The sequence below is a fragment of the Rhagoletis zephyria genome, unplaced genomic scaffold, assembly GCF_001687245.7.
Source record: "Rhagoletis zephyria isolate East Lansing unplaced genomic scaffold, Rhagoletis_zephyria_1.1 Rzeph_scaffold_00255, whole genome shotgun sequence".
Taxonomy (NCBI): domain Eukaryota; kingdom Metazoa; phylum Arthropoda; class Insecta; order Diptera; family Tephritidae; genus Rhagoletis; species Rhagoletis zephyria.
In genome coordinates, this window is record NW_016157339.1 from 188,644 (window position 1) to 208,970 (window position 20,327).

Below are 20,327 nucleotides of genomic sequence, written 5' to 3' on the forward strand. Positions count from 1 at the left end.
GCTAAAGCAGAGAAACGTTTTTTTTTTGTGCGACTTCGATTACCTATTAAAAGTGTAACGGTGCGTCTATAGTTTTTTTTTTCTGAAGAGAAGTTATTACTGGTAATCAAAAGGTTATTTCGTAATTTATAAAATTTAATAAATGTATTCTATATGAGCCACTCTCTTTGAAGAGGGACGGATTTCGTTAAAAAAAAACTATGTCATGTCTCCAATTCGCTTCAAATTTTTTATGGATTCTATATATGAAATGAACTAACTAGTGTTCGAGAATTTTTTTTATTTTTTTCTATTTTTTGCATTTTTTCATGATTCTGACTACTCATCGTAGAGACTTCATCTTAACGTCGTTTTAAAGCTAAAGAAACGGTTTTACATTTCTATATATAAGATGGTCAAGATTGTTCTAAGGCTAACTTAATTATTAACAATTGCACTTTTTGAAGTTAATTTGCATAGTGAAGACTAGGGATTAAGGATTATGCCATCGTAATCGTTGTTTAATTCTCTATAAAAACGTGATTAAAAAAATGGGCGTTTTCCAAGAACTATTTTTAAAATATTTGTCTTTATGTCGATATGGTTTATTTTGTGATAATCAACAATTTTTCGTAATTTATTTTCGAAAACTTAAGCTTGAGATATATTTAGTAAGGCGTTTCTCTCGCGCCTCCTGAAAAAAGTATCGCATTGACCAGTAGAGCCACTCAAGAGACTGATTAACTTGTGTTGATATAAGAAACAGGATCCTTCAGTGAAATTGAGTCTTTCTCAGCATGCCTAGTTGAAGGGTAGATCGATGGAATCAGTCTTCCCAACAAACATTTAGATTAGATGACGATTGGAAAACGATTAGAAATCTTATTGGTTTCTCTAATGTAGAAGGTTAGAAGACGATTAGAGAAACTGTCGAGAATTATAGAATGCTCTACAAAATGGGGACTTAGCTCTCAATATCGGGAAAGAGGTTAGATATCTAATCGTATTCTAACGTTGATTTTACATTAGAATTTTAATGTATGTAGTTCTCGAATCGAAAATCAGGGCTCGAATCGTAACAGACGTGAACGAGCAACCCGTCTCTTAATTTGGTACACAAGATTAGCGGTACGTTCACGATATCTTCATATGTTTACTTGTAGTTACTGGTCCCCCAAAATCTATTAAGCAGTAACGCATTGAACAATATAAGAAGTGCTAAAGTAAGCCTCTTAAGAGAAAGCTTCTTATCCTAGCATTGTGGCCTTGTTCATAAAAAATTAAGTAGAATTGAAAAGCTGTATAAAGTGACAATTTCCTAAAAATTTTCGATTTATAAAGCATTTAAAGACCATTAGACTTTAACCATGGAAATTGGTGAAGGAAATTCATTCCAAAATACACTATCCTCTCACCCTATCGGAAAAATCAACCAACAGCAAAAAATTCGTGGAACTAGACGTAGATAAGCCTAACCGAGAACTATAGAGTAATTAAGGAATATGTGGTAGGACAACAGGAAATTTTAGCAAATGTATTTGCGTTGAAAAAAAATGTTTCCTGAATTAAGCCGAAGGAAAGAAATTACTGAAATAATTATGCAAAAATTTAAATTACTGAAAATGAACTGAATGTCGAAGGATCTCAGTATTTACATGAAAATATAAACAAAGCAGAAGGCAAGCAGCAGCTTCCAATGCACCTCACATTACGGCCTTCTTTCACCTGCGCCAATTTCATGGCAGCACCAAACAAAACATACCTTCACACATGCGTATGTGGAAAGAAAATAAAAAATTTCGTCGTACGTGTGAAGGGGGAAGCGAGTTGTCGTTTTCGCGTACAAACTTGCCGCCGCATCAAGTCAAACCAAACTGAGACAAAGCGATGCAGACCAGACCAAGTCACAATAGAGATGAGTGGGAGTAAGCTGGGGAAACAACTTAACACACATGACTGCCGTAACTGTCCCATGCTCCGCACCTCCACCAATGTCCTTTCCACATACTCCGCAGACGTGTAGCATCACAAAGCGAAAAACGTAAAGAGCAGAAAATTAAGAAGCAGAAAAACTAAAAAGCAGAACGGCATAAATAAAACAATAGCAAGGAGGCAAGAAAAAAAAAATAGCATAAGGCACGATAAGAGACGAGAAAAAATAAAATGCAATGTGAAAAATCTAGAAAATGAGAAATGTAAAAGGACATGCATGAAAAACCGGAACGAAAAAGCAAAAAAGCAAGCGACGGCGGAAAATATACGCAACCATGCCGATTGGTCTGGGGACAGTCAAGCCGTAAGCAACCAAGCAGTCAAATAAAATGAGTACTACAATAAATCCACCAGTGATGCCAACCTGCGGGATAATTCACCTATTTCGATGGAATTTTAATTTATCGCTAGAATTGGGAAATGGCTCTAGATTTGGGGCAATTCAATATACAAATGACTTTGATAAAATTGCAATTATAAATTACAATAATTGTTGAAATTTGCGTTTAGCTTTAGCTATTTTGTAAGCCTTTTTTAAATCGCGTTAGCTTTTTTAGCTAAATTTTTTTTTTATAATTTCGCCAATTTTACACAGAGTTCTATCATTTTGATGGATATCAAACAGTGCAAAAATAGCTATTTTGGCATGCCCATTCCCTTTTTGTTATATCGATAACACAAAAACAAAATATTTTCGATACACACGAAGCAATCAATATAGTTACGAAAATATTGTAAAACTGCGCTTGTAGTTTTTCTCTCTTACGTCAGGTTTTGGAAAAGGACCTTGTAATTTCAAGGACATGATTATTTCAAAAAATTAATTTAAAAAATTCAGTGTAATGTAGAATGGCAACATAGGTAACAATTAAAAGAGAAAATTCTGAGGATTTTTAAAAATATATATTTTTTTTTTGATTTACGAAGGCGAATGGATATTGATTTTTTATTTTTTTTTTTTTTTTTTTAAGATTATAAAGTTATAAGGACGAAATTCGAGGAAGTGGTCGAGTATGTATTATATTTGTATATTAATTATAACCAACCGCCGGGTTTTGTTCACAACGTTTTGCCTTAAATATTGGAATCGCCATTGTAAAATATTTTAATGCTCCAATTTGATATTTGTAAATATTTAAGTTCATATTTGTTTGCGTTATAATAATCTAATTATTTATTTTGTTTAGCTATTTTTGAAGAAATATATTTTTGGCTAATTTGTTTGGCTGAATTGTGTGGCTTGCTGTAGGCCTCAAAATTTTCTGGCAACACTGATAGCGAACACTTTTTTCACGTTTTCGTTCGACGCTCTCTTTTCTCGTTTCGTTTTCGTCACCAAACCATCGAATTTGTTTATTATATTTGTTGCTTTTTTTTATAAAAAGAAAATTAGCATGAAGTTCTTTAAATATGTAGCAAAAATCATTTCGGGGGAATTTCATTGTAGGGGATTTTTTTCTGGAATTTCGGGGAATTAGCCCTAAGAGAGTTGGCATCACTGCAAAGCAATGCGGCGGTGGTTAGGCACTAGTGGCCACGCTGGCGTATACGTAACATACCGAAAATGAGTGATGGCTTGTTTGAGGAGAATGTATGCACCTGTGTGTGTGTGTTCGAAATAGCGGTGTGTTTTCATTTGCACTAAACGTGTGTTGAGACTGCTCCCTGGGTGGAGTTTGTGGAGCGTACGTACGTTGGTACTACAACCATACAAGAGTTGATACGCTCGAGTGCATTGACATGCAATATTTTAATATGCCATGGCAACTAGGCAGCGTAACAGCAACAACAGCCTGTAACAATAGCGACCACTACTGTAGGCCCTTAGCCCTTACCACTGACACTAAATTTTCTTAGAACGTTCATTGGGTAGTGCTAATGCTGACGATGTTTGCACAAATGTCATCGCGTCGGCAACATTTGATTTAAATAAAGTATTGCAGAGCTTTCTTTGCACTGACAGCCAGAAGCTAATAACATAAGAAGCAACTTCTTTTTGGCCACCTCATTTGAGAGGAGTACAGCTCACATGCACTATATTACATGGGTTAAATTGTAACTGAAGTTCAGTTACTGAACTCATCTTACTGTATGGCACCAACAGAAGGTAAAGACTATAGAAAAAATCTCGATGACAAATTTAACGTCACGAAAGATAACAGTCGTCGCTATACGAGCACAGTGGATAACACTCCTATAAACTCATTAATTCGAGGTCTTAGCTATAAACACTGTTTGCATGCTTGACAGACCTAGCTTCTGTCGTCATCCAGTATTTTTAATATTTTGTAGGGAAACGACTTTACTTTAACCACATGATAAAATAAGAAAACGTGCGTATTCTTTTGAAATTATAATTTACAGCAGTGGCGGCGTTATTCCGACAGCTGATATGGCATGCTGCCTTCCTCTAACTCCTGAAAACCTTTTGCTTCGGTTTCAATTCCATCTTGGCAAGGATGGCGAAGGTTGATGAGCTCAATGAAAGCTTTGTCAAAAAATAGGTCCTCAGAGATTTTGTCTTGCTACATTTCTACCTTCTTGAGTAACAGGTTGAGAGTCGATGCAATGCAAATTCATTTTCTATATTACGGAGGCAGACATCCTTTCTTATTGTGGTGGGATTGGTTCTATAGTTTGATGCATTTAATTTTACAAAACTCTATTCATTTTTCGGGGACTACAAAATATGACACCGAAGCGTAAATGCAATTTTTTTCCTGATATCAATGATGGCTAATAAAATGGAGAAAGTTGTGGACTGACCGAAGTTGCCAATTCTTCTTAACGGGTATTTTTCAACCTTTGTCATAATTGAAACACAATACCCGGCCAACGGTGAAGTTCGCCAAATTGGACGATGTCGTCGTTCACAGTTCGCCCTGCTATTTCGCCTACTTTAACAGGATTAGAGCGGTAGCGAAAACAGCTGATACCATTTCGTCGCACTTATAATTTAGGTGGCCATATTTTGAAAAACGAAACCATATTTAGAAATGATGAAATGATAACAAATATAAACATAAGACAAGGGGGGATTGTTATAAAGTATTTTATTTTAAGCCAGATTTAACGAATCGATCGCTGTATTTTTCAACCTACAAAAATAATTCGTGTTGTTTTTTTTTCTAAATATTTGAAAGCAAAAAAACATACGGCCATCTTTGGCATGTACTGCCATCATCTTCCAGCAGAGCGATAGAAATAAATCTATCGCCACGAAACGCCGCCGAGCAAACTTCGCATTTTACTTTGGCTATGTTTAATTTCATATGCCAATTTTGACAGCGGGAATTTCGCTGTGGTGAGTTCGCCGATCGCCGGCATTGTATTTCCATGGTCATATTGCACTTGATGGTGGATTCCCAGGCCCTCACCTCAATCCACCCAAACTCAAGTCAAAACACTTCCATTTAGGGGTGAAACTATACCAGTAAATACAAGTAAATACTCGATACTTTTCGTTCGATACCAAGCAATTTTGGTATCAATACTTTTGAACCAAGTACTGAGCAGGGATAAAAAAAAATACTCGTATCGAAACCCGATACCAAGGCGAATTTTCTGCCCGAATTTTTTGCTCCACTAATATGAAACGCCCAGTGCTTTATGGCTGTTCAAACGCCAGTGACCTTCAAATACTGAAGATTTTAATTTTTTCCCGAAACCAGTATGCAATGAACTTTTTCTACAGATATTTTTGCTGTTCTTGCATCAGGGAATTCATTTCCATGGTCGCAAAAACAAAAAAATCGGTTTAAGATATATGTATATATTTTAAGTTCACTGTTCTCATGTCAAAGGATTAAAATTCTAAGATTTTACTTTTGAAGGTCGGTCTTGGAATGAAAGTAATTTTACATTTAATGAGACTTTTAAAGTGACTTTTACAAGTAAAATTTTTGATTTTTTGTCTTTTTACCTAAAAACGACTTTTAAACTTGATTGGTTTTGTAAAACTTCTGTAAAATGAAATGCTTTTTCGACTCTTGCAGCAAAGTAAATGAATTCCTTGATGTAAGAACATTGGTAATTCGGGTTTAAAACTTTTTAAAAACTTCATTGCATAATGGTTTCAGGCAAAAAAAAACGGAAAAGGATTTAAACCGCCTATTTTTGAAAGTCATTATTCCACAAAGCGATACTATTTTTCCTGAAGTCCCCATCTCAAAAGCTTTAAAGCACCGTTACATTTACTTCGCTATCTCTTTCGTTTGATTTTGTGTTTTTTTTTTCAAAAACAAAACAAATTCTATGGGACTGAGATATATTATTTTCTAATTTTTAGTCCATTTATAAAAGCGTGGTATATTAAAAAGTTTATTTTATTTTATTTATTTGTTAGTATTGTTATTAGAGCATGCTAGATCTGCGATCGAGCTTCATAGATCTATTGTGCTATTCATTGAATGGTCACTTCCAACTAATTTATGAATCTTATCATCCTGGAGGTTGTCATTTTCCGGTTTATAGCTGGATTCAAGTTTTAGGCCAATTGTACGTGGGCAATAAAATATTACTTATGTGCTAATTTGCTGCACCAATCCACTGAACCTGTAGGGCATCTCATCAGAAATGTCCATTCTTTAAATATGATTTCTCAGCTTTCAATATTAGTTATTAAACTCTTCCGGCTAAAGCCAAGCAGTCGCTCAAAGGCTACTCGGTTGGGAGTTATAAATCACTCAGATTGTCTTTTGCCCTTTGACATACGCCATTAGGCTCCAACCTGAGAATCATCATACCTTCTGCCGTGTATCGCTTGGTTGGACCGCAAAATGGCTGAGCGCCGTGGAGGCCGCGTTGGGCTACTTTTTTCAGGCTTTTAGTCTACTAGATATCTCCACATTTTATTTGAGTCTTACTTCCGGTTATCGGCTTGGGACATCTGTTTACGAAAACTTGCAGACGCCTACAAATGGACACTGGATTTGAAAAGCGTAAGCTGAACCTCAGCTTGTTGATTCGCTCCAAGGTGTAAATCATGACAAAGGCTGCTTTGACTTTACTTATTCTGTGGTTAATTTCTTTATTAGCGTCGCCGCTGGGGGAAACTTCAATGCGGAGGTATGTGAAATTCCTTACAGTCTTAAGAATTTGGTCGGAGACTAAGACGTCACAACAAGACTTCGCTGGCATACTTAGAAGCTTGGTTTTTTTTAATTCTCAAGCTTGCCGTCTCAGCTTCTCTGTGCGCTATACCCGTTTATACCGATCAGAAAGACGATGTGCTAAAACAGAAATATAGTCAGTGTTGTCATTAACAGCAGCAAACTGGACAAGGACCACCGAGGCCCACAGTCGGGGAGCTGTCACATGGCAACATCTAACAAATCGTAATCAGCCATCGCTTAATATTTATGGTTATTGATATGTATGACGTCGGTGTAAGTAAAGTATCCCTGCATAGGAATGAGTTCATACCGATTCAGGCGAGCTGGCATTGAGCTATAGTTTCCGTAGCAAATGCCTTTCCCGTAGGTAAACCAGTTTTTAGTTCATTATAAAGTAGGTCATATGGGACTAGTTATTTTGCAAGATTCCTATAATTTTAGCTGCTGGGTTATTTATATACGGGTAAGGAATAAATTGTGCAAGTACATTGTATGTACGTATGTAAATACTTGATTGTGACTTATGTGAATGATTTTGCATAAAGTGAAGTGGGTCGCACAGCTTTTCCACTTAATTGCGCATTAGTCTAAGTGGTTTGCTTAAATGCAACGAAAACGAAAAAATCTTCAAAGTTAACCAACTCTTATAGCACTTGTGTGCCAAATATTAAGAAAATAAGCTTATGAAGCCCTGGAATTTACTACATGCATTTAGCTGCTTTTTAGCCACTTCCATTCTTGTGTATAAATAAAAAACTTCGCTTGCATATTTATGTATTAATAATCTACTGCAAATTACTTTCAGCTGGCATACGAAACGTCCAAATAACGAGGAATCCATACAACATCTGCTGGCGACGGGACGCGCCAAAATTAAAGAAGGCACTCTAATTATTACCGCAGTCGATCGGTCCGAGAGTGGGGCGTTCTTCTGCACTGCCACCAACTCGGAGGGCAGCGAAACTTTGGAAGTACAAATTGCTGTTACATCGCAGCTCACTGCCAGCATACAACCCACCATACAGACAGTGAATTTGGGGAAAACTGCAAATTTGGTAAGTTGCTGACCGGGGGCAGTTATTTGTAAAATCCATTAAAATGTCAATGAAAATAGAAAACTCCTCGTTCACATGCCTTTAATTGCGCCTAATTAGTGATATTTTGCACGGGTCTGCATATGCTTTATTTTTTACTTTTAGATGTGCAGCATTTCGGGATTCCCAAAACAGAGCATCATTTGGCTGAAAGATGGCCAACCACTGCGCTCCGGCGCGCGTGTTCGATTGCTGTCCACAGAACATATTCGCATTACGTCCATTACCAAAGAGGACAAGGGCATGTACCAGTGCATTGTGAAGAATGATCTAGAATCTGCGCAAGGTACCGCCGAACTACGACTTGGAGGTGAGTCAATATTTTCATTTAAAAGTTTGCTTTTGAGGAAAAATTAAACAAGTATCTATGGGTGATAAACTCTTTAATGTTATCACGCTCAATAAATCTCATTCTTTTATAAATGTTTCCTTCTGCGATCTGGGTAAAATTTTCGTTAACCCAGTCGAACATTTTTGGCAGCTTTTTTTAACCCAGCAGAAAATCTGTAATTGATTATTGTGTACATAAACGGGATAAGTTTACGTATAGTTTTTAGGATCATTTCAGCGCGTTCCAGGACTATTTCAGGAACATTTCCATAGTTGTTTGGTATAATTTCGGGACTAGTTTGGCATCATTTCGAGACCTGGTCAGGGCTATTCCGAGTTAGTTCACGTCTATTTGGGGATTCTTTTGAAACTAGTTATGGACCACTTCGATATATATCGCCAGTACTTTCTCTTCTGTGTCCACTGACCCGCGTTGGGCACTTTAAGAGCGGAAACATTTCTGTTCATTCGTACGAAATTACCAATCCAGAGTAGCCGCGGTATTTTAATTCGCATTGTTGTAAAGCTCATACAGCTCATCGTTTTATCGTTTTCGGAATTCGTCGTCGACCATGCGCAAAGGCCTGTAAATCTGTCGCAGAATTGTTCTCTAGAAAACTGCAAGACTCGCCCCATCAGATATTTTCATTGTTCATGCTTCTATGCCATACACCAGTGTGACTAACTCCCTTTGGAACTACCTGCTAAGAACATTACAAGACAAGCTGCAAACGAGCGCCAGAGAAACCTCTCCCCCTATTAAACTGCTAGACTACCTATATACTTTTAGATTTAAAATAGAATGAGTACTTACATGTCACTGTTTATTTAGCGTACATCCCTTGATAGGGAGAGTGAGCCGAACTATTGCCGAGGCTGTAGATGCAAAGAAAAAGATAAAAGTGTACAACACCTTATCAGCCACTGCCCAGTACTTAGTAGAATGCGATTACATACGCTCGGAGGACCAGCTCTACAGACCTTGTGGAGATAGCGAAGATTTATATTTGTGTAAAAGTGTAAGATAGTGCTGAAAGCTCATTGCGTTAAAGAAATGGTTTGATCCCGAGTGGGCTTCGCAACTTCGTACCGGAACTAAGATAGCAAATGGCAATATAGTGCGCCTGCATTTGAACTGAGCATAAGGGGAGTCACTCTATCTCTAGATCAACGTCTTAAACTCCCTTATTGTAGTACAATGCCTGATGGATAGGCACGCTCAACGTGTGAGGAAACGCCTCGCAATTTCTGTAGAAAATTTCAAGAAGAGAGAAAAGAAAACATTCCTGAACCGCCTGTTTCAAAGCCATACACTGTATGTTATCCTCAGCCGGCAGTGCTTGGAAACTTTTAAGATGCTTACCCCTGTGGAAATATCTTAGGTCATTTGCAAATCACATGGTTTTTGCACTATAGGAGCACAACAGCTATTTAACCTTTGTAGAGTTGCCCTTTTCATTCTGTCAATTGAAATAATGCCCCTAATTGCTTCCTAACTTTTACGACAAATACATTTTCTTCTATATAACATAAACGCTCTCTTACAGAGGTAGCACCGCAACTGATTTACAAATTCATCGAACAAACTATACAACCCGGCCCATCAGTATCGTTGAAATGCAGCGCAAGTGGCAATCCAACACCAAAAATTGTCTGGCACTTAGACGGATTTCCTCTACCAAATGTAAGTAGTTATATTAATGCGTCAAATATGTAAATACATATTTACTTAGGAATAATTTCGCATTCACTGAACTGGAAAATTTCAACTCGAGTTAGCTAAAGTTTCAACGCCGTGGCGCTGAAGTGGAAAAAAGTCATCAGTTTTGGGAATTAACTCATATACATAGCAAGCACTTACATTCATGCATATGTATATATCACACACGATCTTCAAAAGTGTCAGAACTCAAAATTAAACGTACGTCAGAAAATGTGAAAAACTATTTCGTAGCACATGCTAATCGTATGGGCAGGGGAGACTTTACTTTAGAGTTTTTCAACAAATTATAATAAAAATTTGCTCCAACTTTTGCTGAAAGGTAAATAAAAGCTCTGTGTACATTTTCAATGCATAATTTCAAAAATGCCAAATTTTGAGTTTTGTCACTTTTGCAGATCATGTGCGATATGCACACAGATATCTTACGCGTACGCAACTTTAGATTAATAAAATTCACATTTACATGCATAACTGAAATGTGGTGTTAAATGAAAAATGTAAAATGAACAAGTAAGAAAGTCTAAGTTCGGGCGGAGCCGAACATTAAATACCCGGCGCAAGTATTAAATATATGTTTTCCACCTTTCTGAAAGCTACCGCTACATGATAAGCCGGGCTGTATACATTTTAAGTAAATTAGCGTCCTTAAATTTCGAAATATTGCAGTTTCAAGCATATCTGACATTTACCGTTATATGAAAAGCGGCCTCAATTTTAGTCCGATTTCAACAATTTTCAACGGTTTGCTTTTATGTGGCAAGCACAATAACCATACCGAGCTTGGTACAAATTGCTAGAACGGTTAGCGAGATACATATATGTGATCACAAGTGGGCGGTGCTACGCCCATTTTCCAAAATTTTGTCATAAACGTATTTCTTGGTAAAGAATTGTTGCAATCATCAATTTTGAATAAATTAGCTTCAATATTTACTGATTTATCGAAGATTTTGTATTTCTCTAAATTACCGTTATATGGGATGTGGGCGTGGTTATTGTCCGATTTTTTAAATTTTCGGCCATTTAGTATGCTGTACCAAGGCCAACAACTGTGCCAAGTTTGGAAGAAATTGGTGTAGCGGTTACCAAGATATACACATGTAACCATAAGTGGGCGTGGCTACGCCCATTTTCCAAAAATTTATAATATTCATGTTTTCCGTCTGAAACTCATTGTAAATATCAATTTTGAGTGAATTATCTTCAGTAGTTACTAAAATATCGCAGTTTTCGTATTTCTTAAAATTACCGTTATATGGGAGGTAGGCGTGGTTATTATCCGATTTCGCCCATTTTCAATACCATCCGTCCCACGCCCAAAAGAAGTTCACGTACCAAGTTTCGTTAAGATATCTCAATTTTTACTCGAGTTATCGTGTGCACGGACGGACGGACGGACGGGCGGACGGACGGACGGACAGACAGTCACCGCTTAATCGATTTCTCTTTTCATTCTGATCATTTATGTATACATTTGTCTATATCTGTCTCGATTCGTTTTGCCTGTTACAAACAACCGTTATGTGAACAAAGTTATAATACCCTTGTGCACAAGTGCGCTCGGGTATAAAAAGCATAGCAAATAGCGCGCTCCATTCTCAACAGTATTGTGCTACAGCTGTTCGTTAGCAAAGGATTAAAAATATTAACTCGATTACTTACCTGTCAGTCAAGTGTGCTCGCAACGAAGACAGCTCGTCTGTGTCATTTGCTGCTGCTAATGCTGCTGTTCCTCCTTCTGGAAATGTCTTCATATTTCAAATTCAATTTTTCCATTTGAGGAAATTCTAGGTTTGTTTGTTTGCTGGTAGGAGCAAACGTTCATATGTATGTAAGCAGCTTTTAGTCAGGCATCTACGCGAAAATGCTGTCACCAACAAAGCTTGAATATGACACATTGTAGAAAACATTAACAGACAAACACACACACACACACAGATGCAATTTCTGACGTAGCAAATTTTATGTTTCGAACGAAGAAGGATATGTGTGAGGAGCAATAGTAAAAGCATTAGAAACGACTGGAGGTGCCGCCACATACTTGTGGCATGTGCTTGAGCATAGCAATGCTTGAAATATTTTCGAATTTCATTACCAACTTCAACACATACTCAACCACGTCGACACACACTCGCCCAAACAGCAATGGGGTCTGAGCATAGTTGCGGCACATCGTGTTTTAGTTGGCTATCCTTTGGCTGCGACTGATGCTGCTGCCTCTATGCTTTCTACTAGCTCCGCCAGTTGCTGTTGCTGTTGTTGGTTGCTGTTGCTGTTGTTGTTTCTCTCCACGCTTCTCTAAAGCGTTACTGCTTTGCATATGCGCTTTCTTTTAGATTTTATATTGTTTTTGGTGCTCTACCAGCAACTGATGTCTGTTGGGACAACCGACGGGTATGCGTATTTTGCATAACTCGTTGCATTTTGATGTTATGCACGAGAGAATACGCAAATTAAAGTCATCGCCAGAGTTGTGCGCTTTCGCATTCACCAACGCCATCATCTTCAAACGTCATCGCCACAACCTTCTGCATGTGAATGTACGCAGTAAAGGTCTGCACAAACTCACACGAAAATACTATTTGGACGTTCAGTGCGTCTTGTGTTTGTAAATATCGCATTGTTAATCTATTAGAAAGCCGGAACAATCGAGATAAGCGAAATGACCTCCCATGCAGATCTTTAGTATGTATGTAAAGACATATTTATAACTATTCCTCTATGCCACAACTTTGCAAAAGCTATCATCGCCGTCTAGCATACTCGCATAAACAAAAATTGCTACGCAAATGCCATTGCAACCATGCGAACCATTTCATAGTGATTTGTACGTACTGAACAATTGCGAAGAATGTTGAAGTTGTGGCTGTGGCGCTGGTTGCTCTGGTGCTTTGCGTCCATGTTCTTCGACAGCAGCCAAGCCGAGGCTGAAGCATCAACAGCACCGTTGGTGGGAGCAGATATTAGGAAAACTTAAACTATGTACCACTACTACTGGCCATACATTCTTATTATTATTGCCACATCATTGCTTTTGCTGTAACCCTTTTTCACATATGCTGCAAGAAGGAAAATATAAAGGCAAACTTTGACTCTGAGGAATTTCTAATACATACATAATTTGGACGTCAAATTTATGTGAAAGTTCTAAAACGCAAATAATCAGAGTTTAAGGCTAGATTTTCGGTTTAATTTGTGGCAATAATATTTAAAAAGAACTATTAAAGACAGGCCGTTTGCTCCCGGTCCGAAAGCAATGGAAAGATGATTTCTTGTAGGCTCACATTTCGTTTCTCTTCTTGGCCAACTGACGTCGATTGAAAAATGCCAAGTAAAGCCAAATTTTTCCATTGCAGGGGAGGGGGGGGGGGCTGTATTTAATCCGGCGAACTCTGTATATGGCGTTGTAAAGCTCATACAGCACGTCGCTCAGTCGCGCCAGTAGATATTCCGCAAAATCGTTCTCTCTAATACTCCTAGAAGGAAGAGGAAGAGGTTTTTAAGTGGTGGGTCCAAAGCCCAATAACGCACAACTACATTCTGTGGCTTCAAGCTGATCCTCCTGGTGAACACAAGAATGATAGAATAGAAGATTGCGCCAATCGAGCTGAGAGCAACTGGGTGTGACGTCACATTATTTTGAGAATGAGAGTGTAAAAAATAATTTTGAAGAAAAAGAGGAAGAAGCGAACAAGTGGTGCGAAATAGTGATGTAAAGCTAGATTGAATTGTACTCACTCTTCAGCTTCTTAAATTTAAACGTATATTCGGTACAATCACATTATTTTAGGTACATTTGGAACGTAGTAAAATATTGTCTCATGTAAGTCCAAAAGTTGTTATGGTACAGATGGAAGATGCAGTCCACCAAGTGACAAAAATATATGCACATAAAAGTACATGTTTACTGTTTAGGTACGTATATGTACTTTTAGGTACAACTTTTTGGCAAATAGGTACAATACGAATATTTAGTATTCATCACTAGTGCTGAAAAATAATAATGTGACGTCAGCGAGAGGGTGAATGCTGTCAAATCGAGGAAGAGAGGATTAGCGGTCCCCGGAAGGCGCCACCTTTGTTTCGATGCATCGTGTAGTGAACAGACGCTGCCAGCTTCAGTGAGCTCTATACCGAACAAGTCGGAGTGATCCCCACCGTGTCTTTCTCTCCCTCTCTCTCTCTCTCTCTCTTTCTCTCTCTGTCGTGATCCTAAGCTCCTCCACCCTTATTGGTTACCTCATCTCGTACCTTGCTCGCTCACGAGTGAGAAGAAAGGTTGAGTGCAAAGTATCCTTGGCTGAGTTATACGCACCTACGTAAGTACACCTGCACTTGGTTCCGGTGCATATTTCCGAATGACTCGGACTTTTTCTCTCTGAAGCAACGCCTTATAGTAAGGTTACTCAACATCATTCTTCTAAAGGCTGACGTTGGGCCCAACTCAGCACAAGTGACATACATCTGCTGCATACTCATGGATGAATCCATCCGAATTCCACTTCGATTAGGTGCAACAATTGCATCGGATAGACTCCCCTAAGGAACTGTACAGGTCTTAGGACACGCTGGGAGTGGACCACATGGCCCATGTCGTTCAGACCTACGACACGGAGCTACTTTAGCTCGAAGTTCACACTTTGGTGGTAAAGGCCAAAGAAAGAGGGAGACAGGGCGCATCCCAGGCACTTTAGAAAGCACGGACGCGGTCCGAACGGTACCTACAAAACCATTGAGCCCGACGGAAACGGCGCTTGTAACGGCATCCACAGAGAATGCGTCACCGCCTTCACTAACACTCGCCCCATAAATACCGTTTTGGAGCCCAATAACCACCTGCTGCAGTTGAAGAGCTTCAGCTGCTGCGTGAGACATCGTCACTCTTGTCTATTCAAATCTTATATATACTCTCAGAAAGATTCTAAACGATTCTGTTGGCTAAGATGCTAGCCGAAATATGTACATCAAAATTATTAATAAAATACAGACACTAGAATATGAAGACAACTTAATTATGTTAAAAGCAAACAGCTATTAAAATTTAAATTCTTTACTATAAATATTTTGAAGGTACACTAAAACCTATATTAAATTTTTTTGCATCTTCCGAACAGAACGATCGACTCATGATTGGCCAATATGTCACAATGTTCGGCGATGTTATAAGCCATGTTAATATATCTGCGGTTAAATCGGAGGATGGCGGTGAATATGAGTGTAAGGCCATTTCGCGGGCAGGTGAAGCATCGCATTCGGCGCGTTTAAACATTTACGGTGAGTTGAGCTGCCTCCGCGTGCATAGGCACATACATAGTACAGACATATGCATGGGTATGAAACACACGTGCCCGTTTATGTATGAATACATATGTATGTGCACATCAGCGCACAACAGCGGAGTCATATCAAAAGTAACAACAAAAAAGTAAATACCCTAACTGCCAAAAGCGCAGAGACAAACAATATAGTACAGACTGATTGACAGGATTGCTAAAATATGTACACATACAAACATATGTACGTATATTTTTATGCATTTGGAGCATTGGCTGAAATGAAAGTTTGACTTTTACGCTGAATTTTATATTTTTATGTGTTTGTTTAGCTAGCATTTACTCAACAGAACATTCTTCATCACTTTACTCTTCGCTCTATATTTCCTCATCTGTTCGTAGGTATGCCATACGTGCGCATGATGCCAAAACTATCTGCAGTGGCGGGAAAGACATTTTTTTTGAAATGTCCCGTGGCAGGATATCCTATCGACAGCATCATCATAGAGAAAGGTAAGCATTCATGTTCATATGTATTTATTAATTTGCGCACACTGCGAGCATATATATATGTACAAAGTTGTTTTGCATGTGGTAGGTAAGTTACTGACAGGTCATGGCATATGCTCGGTTGCCAGTCAGCGTCAATTGGGGAAACGAAATTCTCTTTCTGAGGGCATTTCCGCTGAATAGGGCTGTTGCATGTTGTTGAAGAGCATACAGCATGTGGCGAGGGCGCGTCCTGGGTTTTACATATCGAGTCATGTAAGTTTACGTAGGCAAATTCTACTACTAAGGTGATCGTGACGACTTATTTATTAGCAGCGGAAACGGTTACATCTGTTATATAGGGTGTCCCAAATTTACTTCTTCTTCTTCTTCCTTCTCTTTGTCTTATTTGGCAAAGCCTAAAGCCGTTTATTGGTTTGAGCCGGGACCTTTGCGAATCTGCCGCAGTTGTTCATATAGACTGCAGACAAGTCATTCTGCCCTTGATTTTTCCATTTTGATCAGGGCGCCATTCAATTCGTTATCCAATCATGGATGGAAGAGTCGAAGGATGTCCATGTCGTTGAAAAGATCGTAAATTTCGTCACCCATGTTCTGGGGCGCCCGTCGCCCACGCGAACACTGGCATAGGTCTTGCATAGAATAGCTTTCTCGAAAGCCCCCAAAGTGTTCTAATCTTTGTATCTACCATATTTCTGCGAAAGGACATGTTAACAGACTTGTATTTTAGTTTGGCGAGATGAATCTGCTTTCCAATTACTCACCGAGCCCAAAGTATCACCTGCTGGCATGAGTTATTCATCGCCTGATTTCCTGTCTGACGCTGTTGGTGGTATTTATGCTACATCCTGCAGGACAAAGTCCTTCACAACTTTAAAGTCTTAACTGCCAACAGCGATTTGTGTCCGAATATGCGGAGACTTTTTGCTTGTTAGTCGGGTGCTGGACAGCGATCTTCGTCCTTATATTTTGGTCTGGATTCTTCTGAGCAATCGCGTCGCTAAAATCGCCATTCAAAAGCTTTTTATCGGCACTAACACAAAACAACGCGCAAAGAAAACAGTACTCAAACTACTGCATTTCCAAGAAGCATCCCCTTTGTTCTCCGTCGACTTCTCAGTTTTCCTAGTTAGACTCTAAAGAGCATGGATGGTAGATTTTTCTGGAAGATAAGCATTGGTTTCTGTACAAAGAGTTTCCTTACAGGATCCATTATATGCCTGTCTGCGATTCTTTCCAGGGCTTTTAGTACAAAAGACGTAAGACTTGTGGGTCGGTAGGACTTTGGCTGGTCAGCTGATTTTACTTCCACCTCTAACATGTAGCGGAAGTGAACCAAATGGTCAGCAACTGTTAACTTTTATGCTGCAGCACGTCCACCGATACTACCAGCCTCGAACTGGTGTAAAAAAACTCTGAGGCGAGGGATAAAATTTGATACGAAAGCCCCTGGAAAGTTTGTGGGTAAAAATTATTTGCCGTTCTGAGAAAAACCTAGTTTTTAAAAACCCTAATTATCGCTCACCCTAACACTAATGTACATTTAAACAATGTATATACATATGTATTTATAATGTTTATATGTATTTTAAAAGTACATTTTTGTTTTATTTTTATGTTTGTGTGTACTACTCCCATACTCATTCACTAACCTTTTCGCATTACAGATGGCGTCAGATTGCCCACAAATATATGACAGCGTGTTCAGAACGGCACCCTGCTCATCGAGAATGTGCAACGTACCGCAGATCAGGGTACCTATACTTGCATCGCCCGCAATAAACACAACTACACAGCGCAACGTACTGTCGAGGTGAAAGTTTTGGGTGAGTTGAAGTGGCTTTAAGCTGTTAAGCTCTGCATACGTATTTATGTGTTGGTATTGGTATTGGTATTGGTATTTCCATTTTCGGAATATGTTCGGCTGTAGCAAATTCGGGAATTTGGTAGCAGACTAATTTTAATTTGTCTGGAGTAGTTAATGAAAAACCGCAGAACGATGAAATTTGTGCGATGCACACACGAGAGCTGGGGAATTTGAAAACTTTAATAACAAACAAACAAACAAATATGAAAGCCCTAAATACAAGCTTCCGCGTAGGTATTTGTGTATGTACAAGTATGAGTACTAAACGCAGCTCGTTAGAAATTGTCGAAATTAATTTTTGGTGGGCGTTGTGGGTATTTTGAAAACTCATTTGGCAGAAGAGCATGTTGCTCAATTTATTTGTAGTACAGATGAATACAATCATGGCCAGAGGTTTTGCCAAAATTCTGTCGGGTCAGAAAGTTAAATTAGAGGGCTTGCGAAAATTTCCATTGATTCTATTTACAAAAGCTCGATGGTTATATTTCGGTTGTATCAATAGAATCAAATCATTTGAAAGGTATGCTTAAACAATAACTACAGGGTTTATTTACACTAAATTATTTTTACATATGTATTTGCTTAAATTGAAAAATGTAGCTTACAAATGCTATATCTTTATCAAGAGCTAACTTTCAACTATCTTAAAAAAAAAAAAAAAATGTATTCTAATTATTTTTACGATGCTCTGATAAAAACCATACGCAACCCAATTCTAAAAAAATCAGTAAGTTGGGATTTTCTTAATCAAAGATTTATTTTTTTTTTCGAGTAAGAAATTCCCTCTCTATTTCAACATGTTCATTCATATTACACTGTAGTGGAGGAAAATGCTTTGGATTATCGAGGCACCCTGAACCGGAAGGCCCAGATTGGCGTGATGTAATCGTATCGTTGTCGGCATCTAAGTCGAGTCTAAGCCAGTTATGTCGTCCTCTTTTAAGTTCGTTTAAGTTCGCTGCATACTGATATTCGGGGTGTTTTCACAATTTCGATTCCTTCAATCAGCATCGTCAGTCATTTGACGGCTTAATCAGCTACTAATACTTGTGGAGGTTTTGAAAAATTATCAGAGTTGAGAACTGGGTTGAATAAATGTTTGACGCTGTAAGTATGTGGATGGTGTGAATTAAAACTCGATAATGTTCAAAAAAATAAAAATAGAAACAAAAAACGCCAAAGGAAAAACGAACAAATAAAAAAGCAAACAAACCCAGCTTTATTTACAACTAAGCAGTGTAGGACCCAGGCGGAAACATGGGGAGCGCTTTGGAATAAACTCTTTTGGGAAGGGCGTTTTTAATTTAGACATTCTCTTTACAAGCTGTTTAAGAAAATCTTTCAATAGCCTTGTCATTCGAGGGCAGACAAGAAGGTATGTTTTCAAAGCAACGGAAGGCAAATAAAGGAAATAGTCTCCGCAGGTGTGCCGGCGCGTGTCTGTAGCAAAGTTATACACTTCTCTACATATTTTATGGAAAAAAAACGTGTTTTATATCCGGTTTGGTACCAGTTGCTTGGGGTGTGGCACTAGGTGTTATAAGTTGCCTAAACAAAAAGGTACAAAGGTAAAAGGAGTACGGTAGACGTATCGGCACAAAAAATTAGAAATACGCCTACCTAGAAAGCCTCGTTTTGCCAAATGGGTAGCAACTTTTCTGTTGTCGGTGTCCGCGTGTTTATTAATCCTTGGAAGTTTTATAGGACCAACAATATGGTAATGTTAATGGATTTGGTAGCCCTTAGTTTAAATGCTAACTGTGTACATATGGATGTATGTATGTTTGTATGTATGTACCTACAAGTATAAAAATAACCTTCACACCGCTTACGGTATACAATGTTAGTACATATATTACACACATATGTACTTAATATACATATATATATATAGTTGGACGGATAAAAAATACCCAATTTTGTAAAATTATATAGCATGTTTCAATTAATAGACGATAGCCATTTCAAATGCAAAACATGTTAGAAGTGCTTTGAAAACGATAGAAAAAATGTTCACGTTATTCAAAATGCCAACCAATTTTAACTTGCACTAAGTAATTTGCAACTCGTAAAAAAATATTTTCACCCTTTTACTTGACGCCATTTCAATTACCTAACTGTTAACTGAATTTTTTTCGCCAAAGCATGCAAAAACACACACAAACACGAACACTAGTACATACATAGAGTATAAAGGAACATGTTGCCGCAATTTTTCCATTTTCATAAAAATGATTGAGTTACCAGTTAACGAAAATGAAAGAAAAATAGCATACATCGGCATGCACACACGCATGTGCATATGTACATTAGGCTGGGTTGGTCCCCATACAAAAAAATTTTACAATATTACTTTGAGAGGGTTTTGGAATTATAAAAAACTAAAAACAGCTATAAGCAAAATTTTTTAATTTTTTATTTGCGACTCAATTTCAAAGTGTGATA

The 20,327-nt window shown here is 38.1% G+C and overlaps 1 protein-coding gene across 1 annotated transcript in view; it reads left to right on the forward strand.

Annotated features, from left to right (window-relative positions):
* Positions 1–20,327, forward strand: part of LOC108358435 (Down syndrome cell adhesion molecule-like protein Dscam2) — a 147,493-nt gene that overhangs the window by 80,261 nt on the left and 46,905 nt on the right. Inside the window, 6 exon segments of the mRNA XM_017609764.1 lie at positions 7,891–8,140; positions 8,285–8,489; positions 10,057–10,193; positions 15,347–15,506; positions 15,908–16,018; positions 17,683–17,841. Of these exon segments, the coding sequence (XP_017465253.1) occupies positions 7,891–8,140; positions 8,285–8,489; positions 10,057–10,193; positions 15,347–15,506; positions 15,908–16,018; positions 17,683–17,841 (1,022 nt within the window).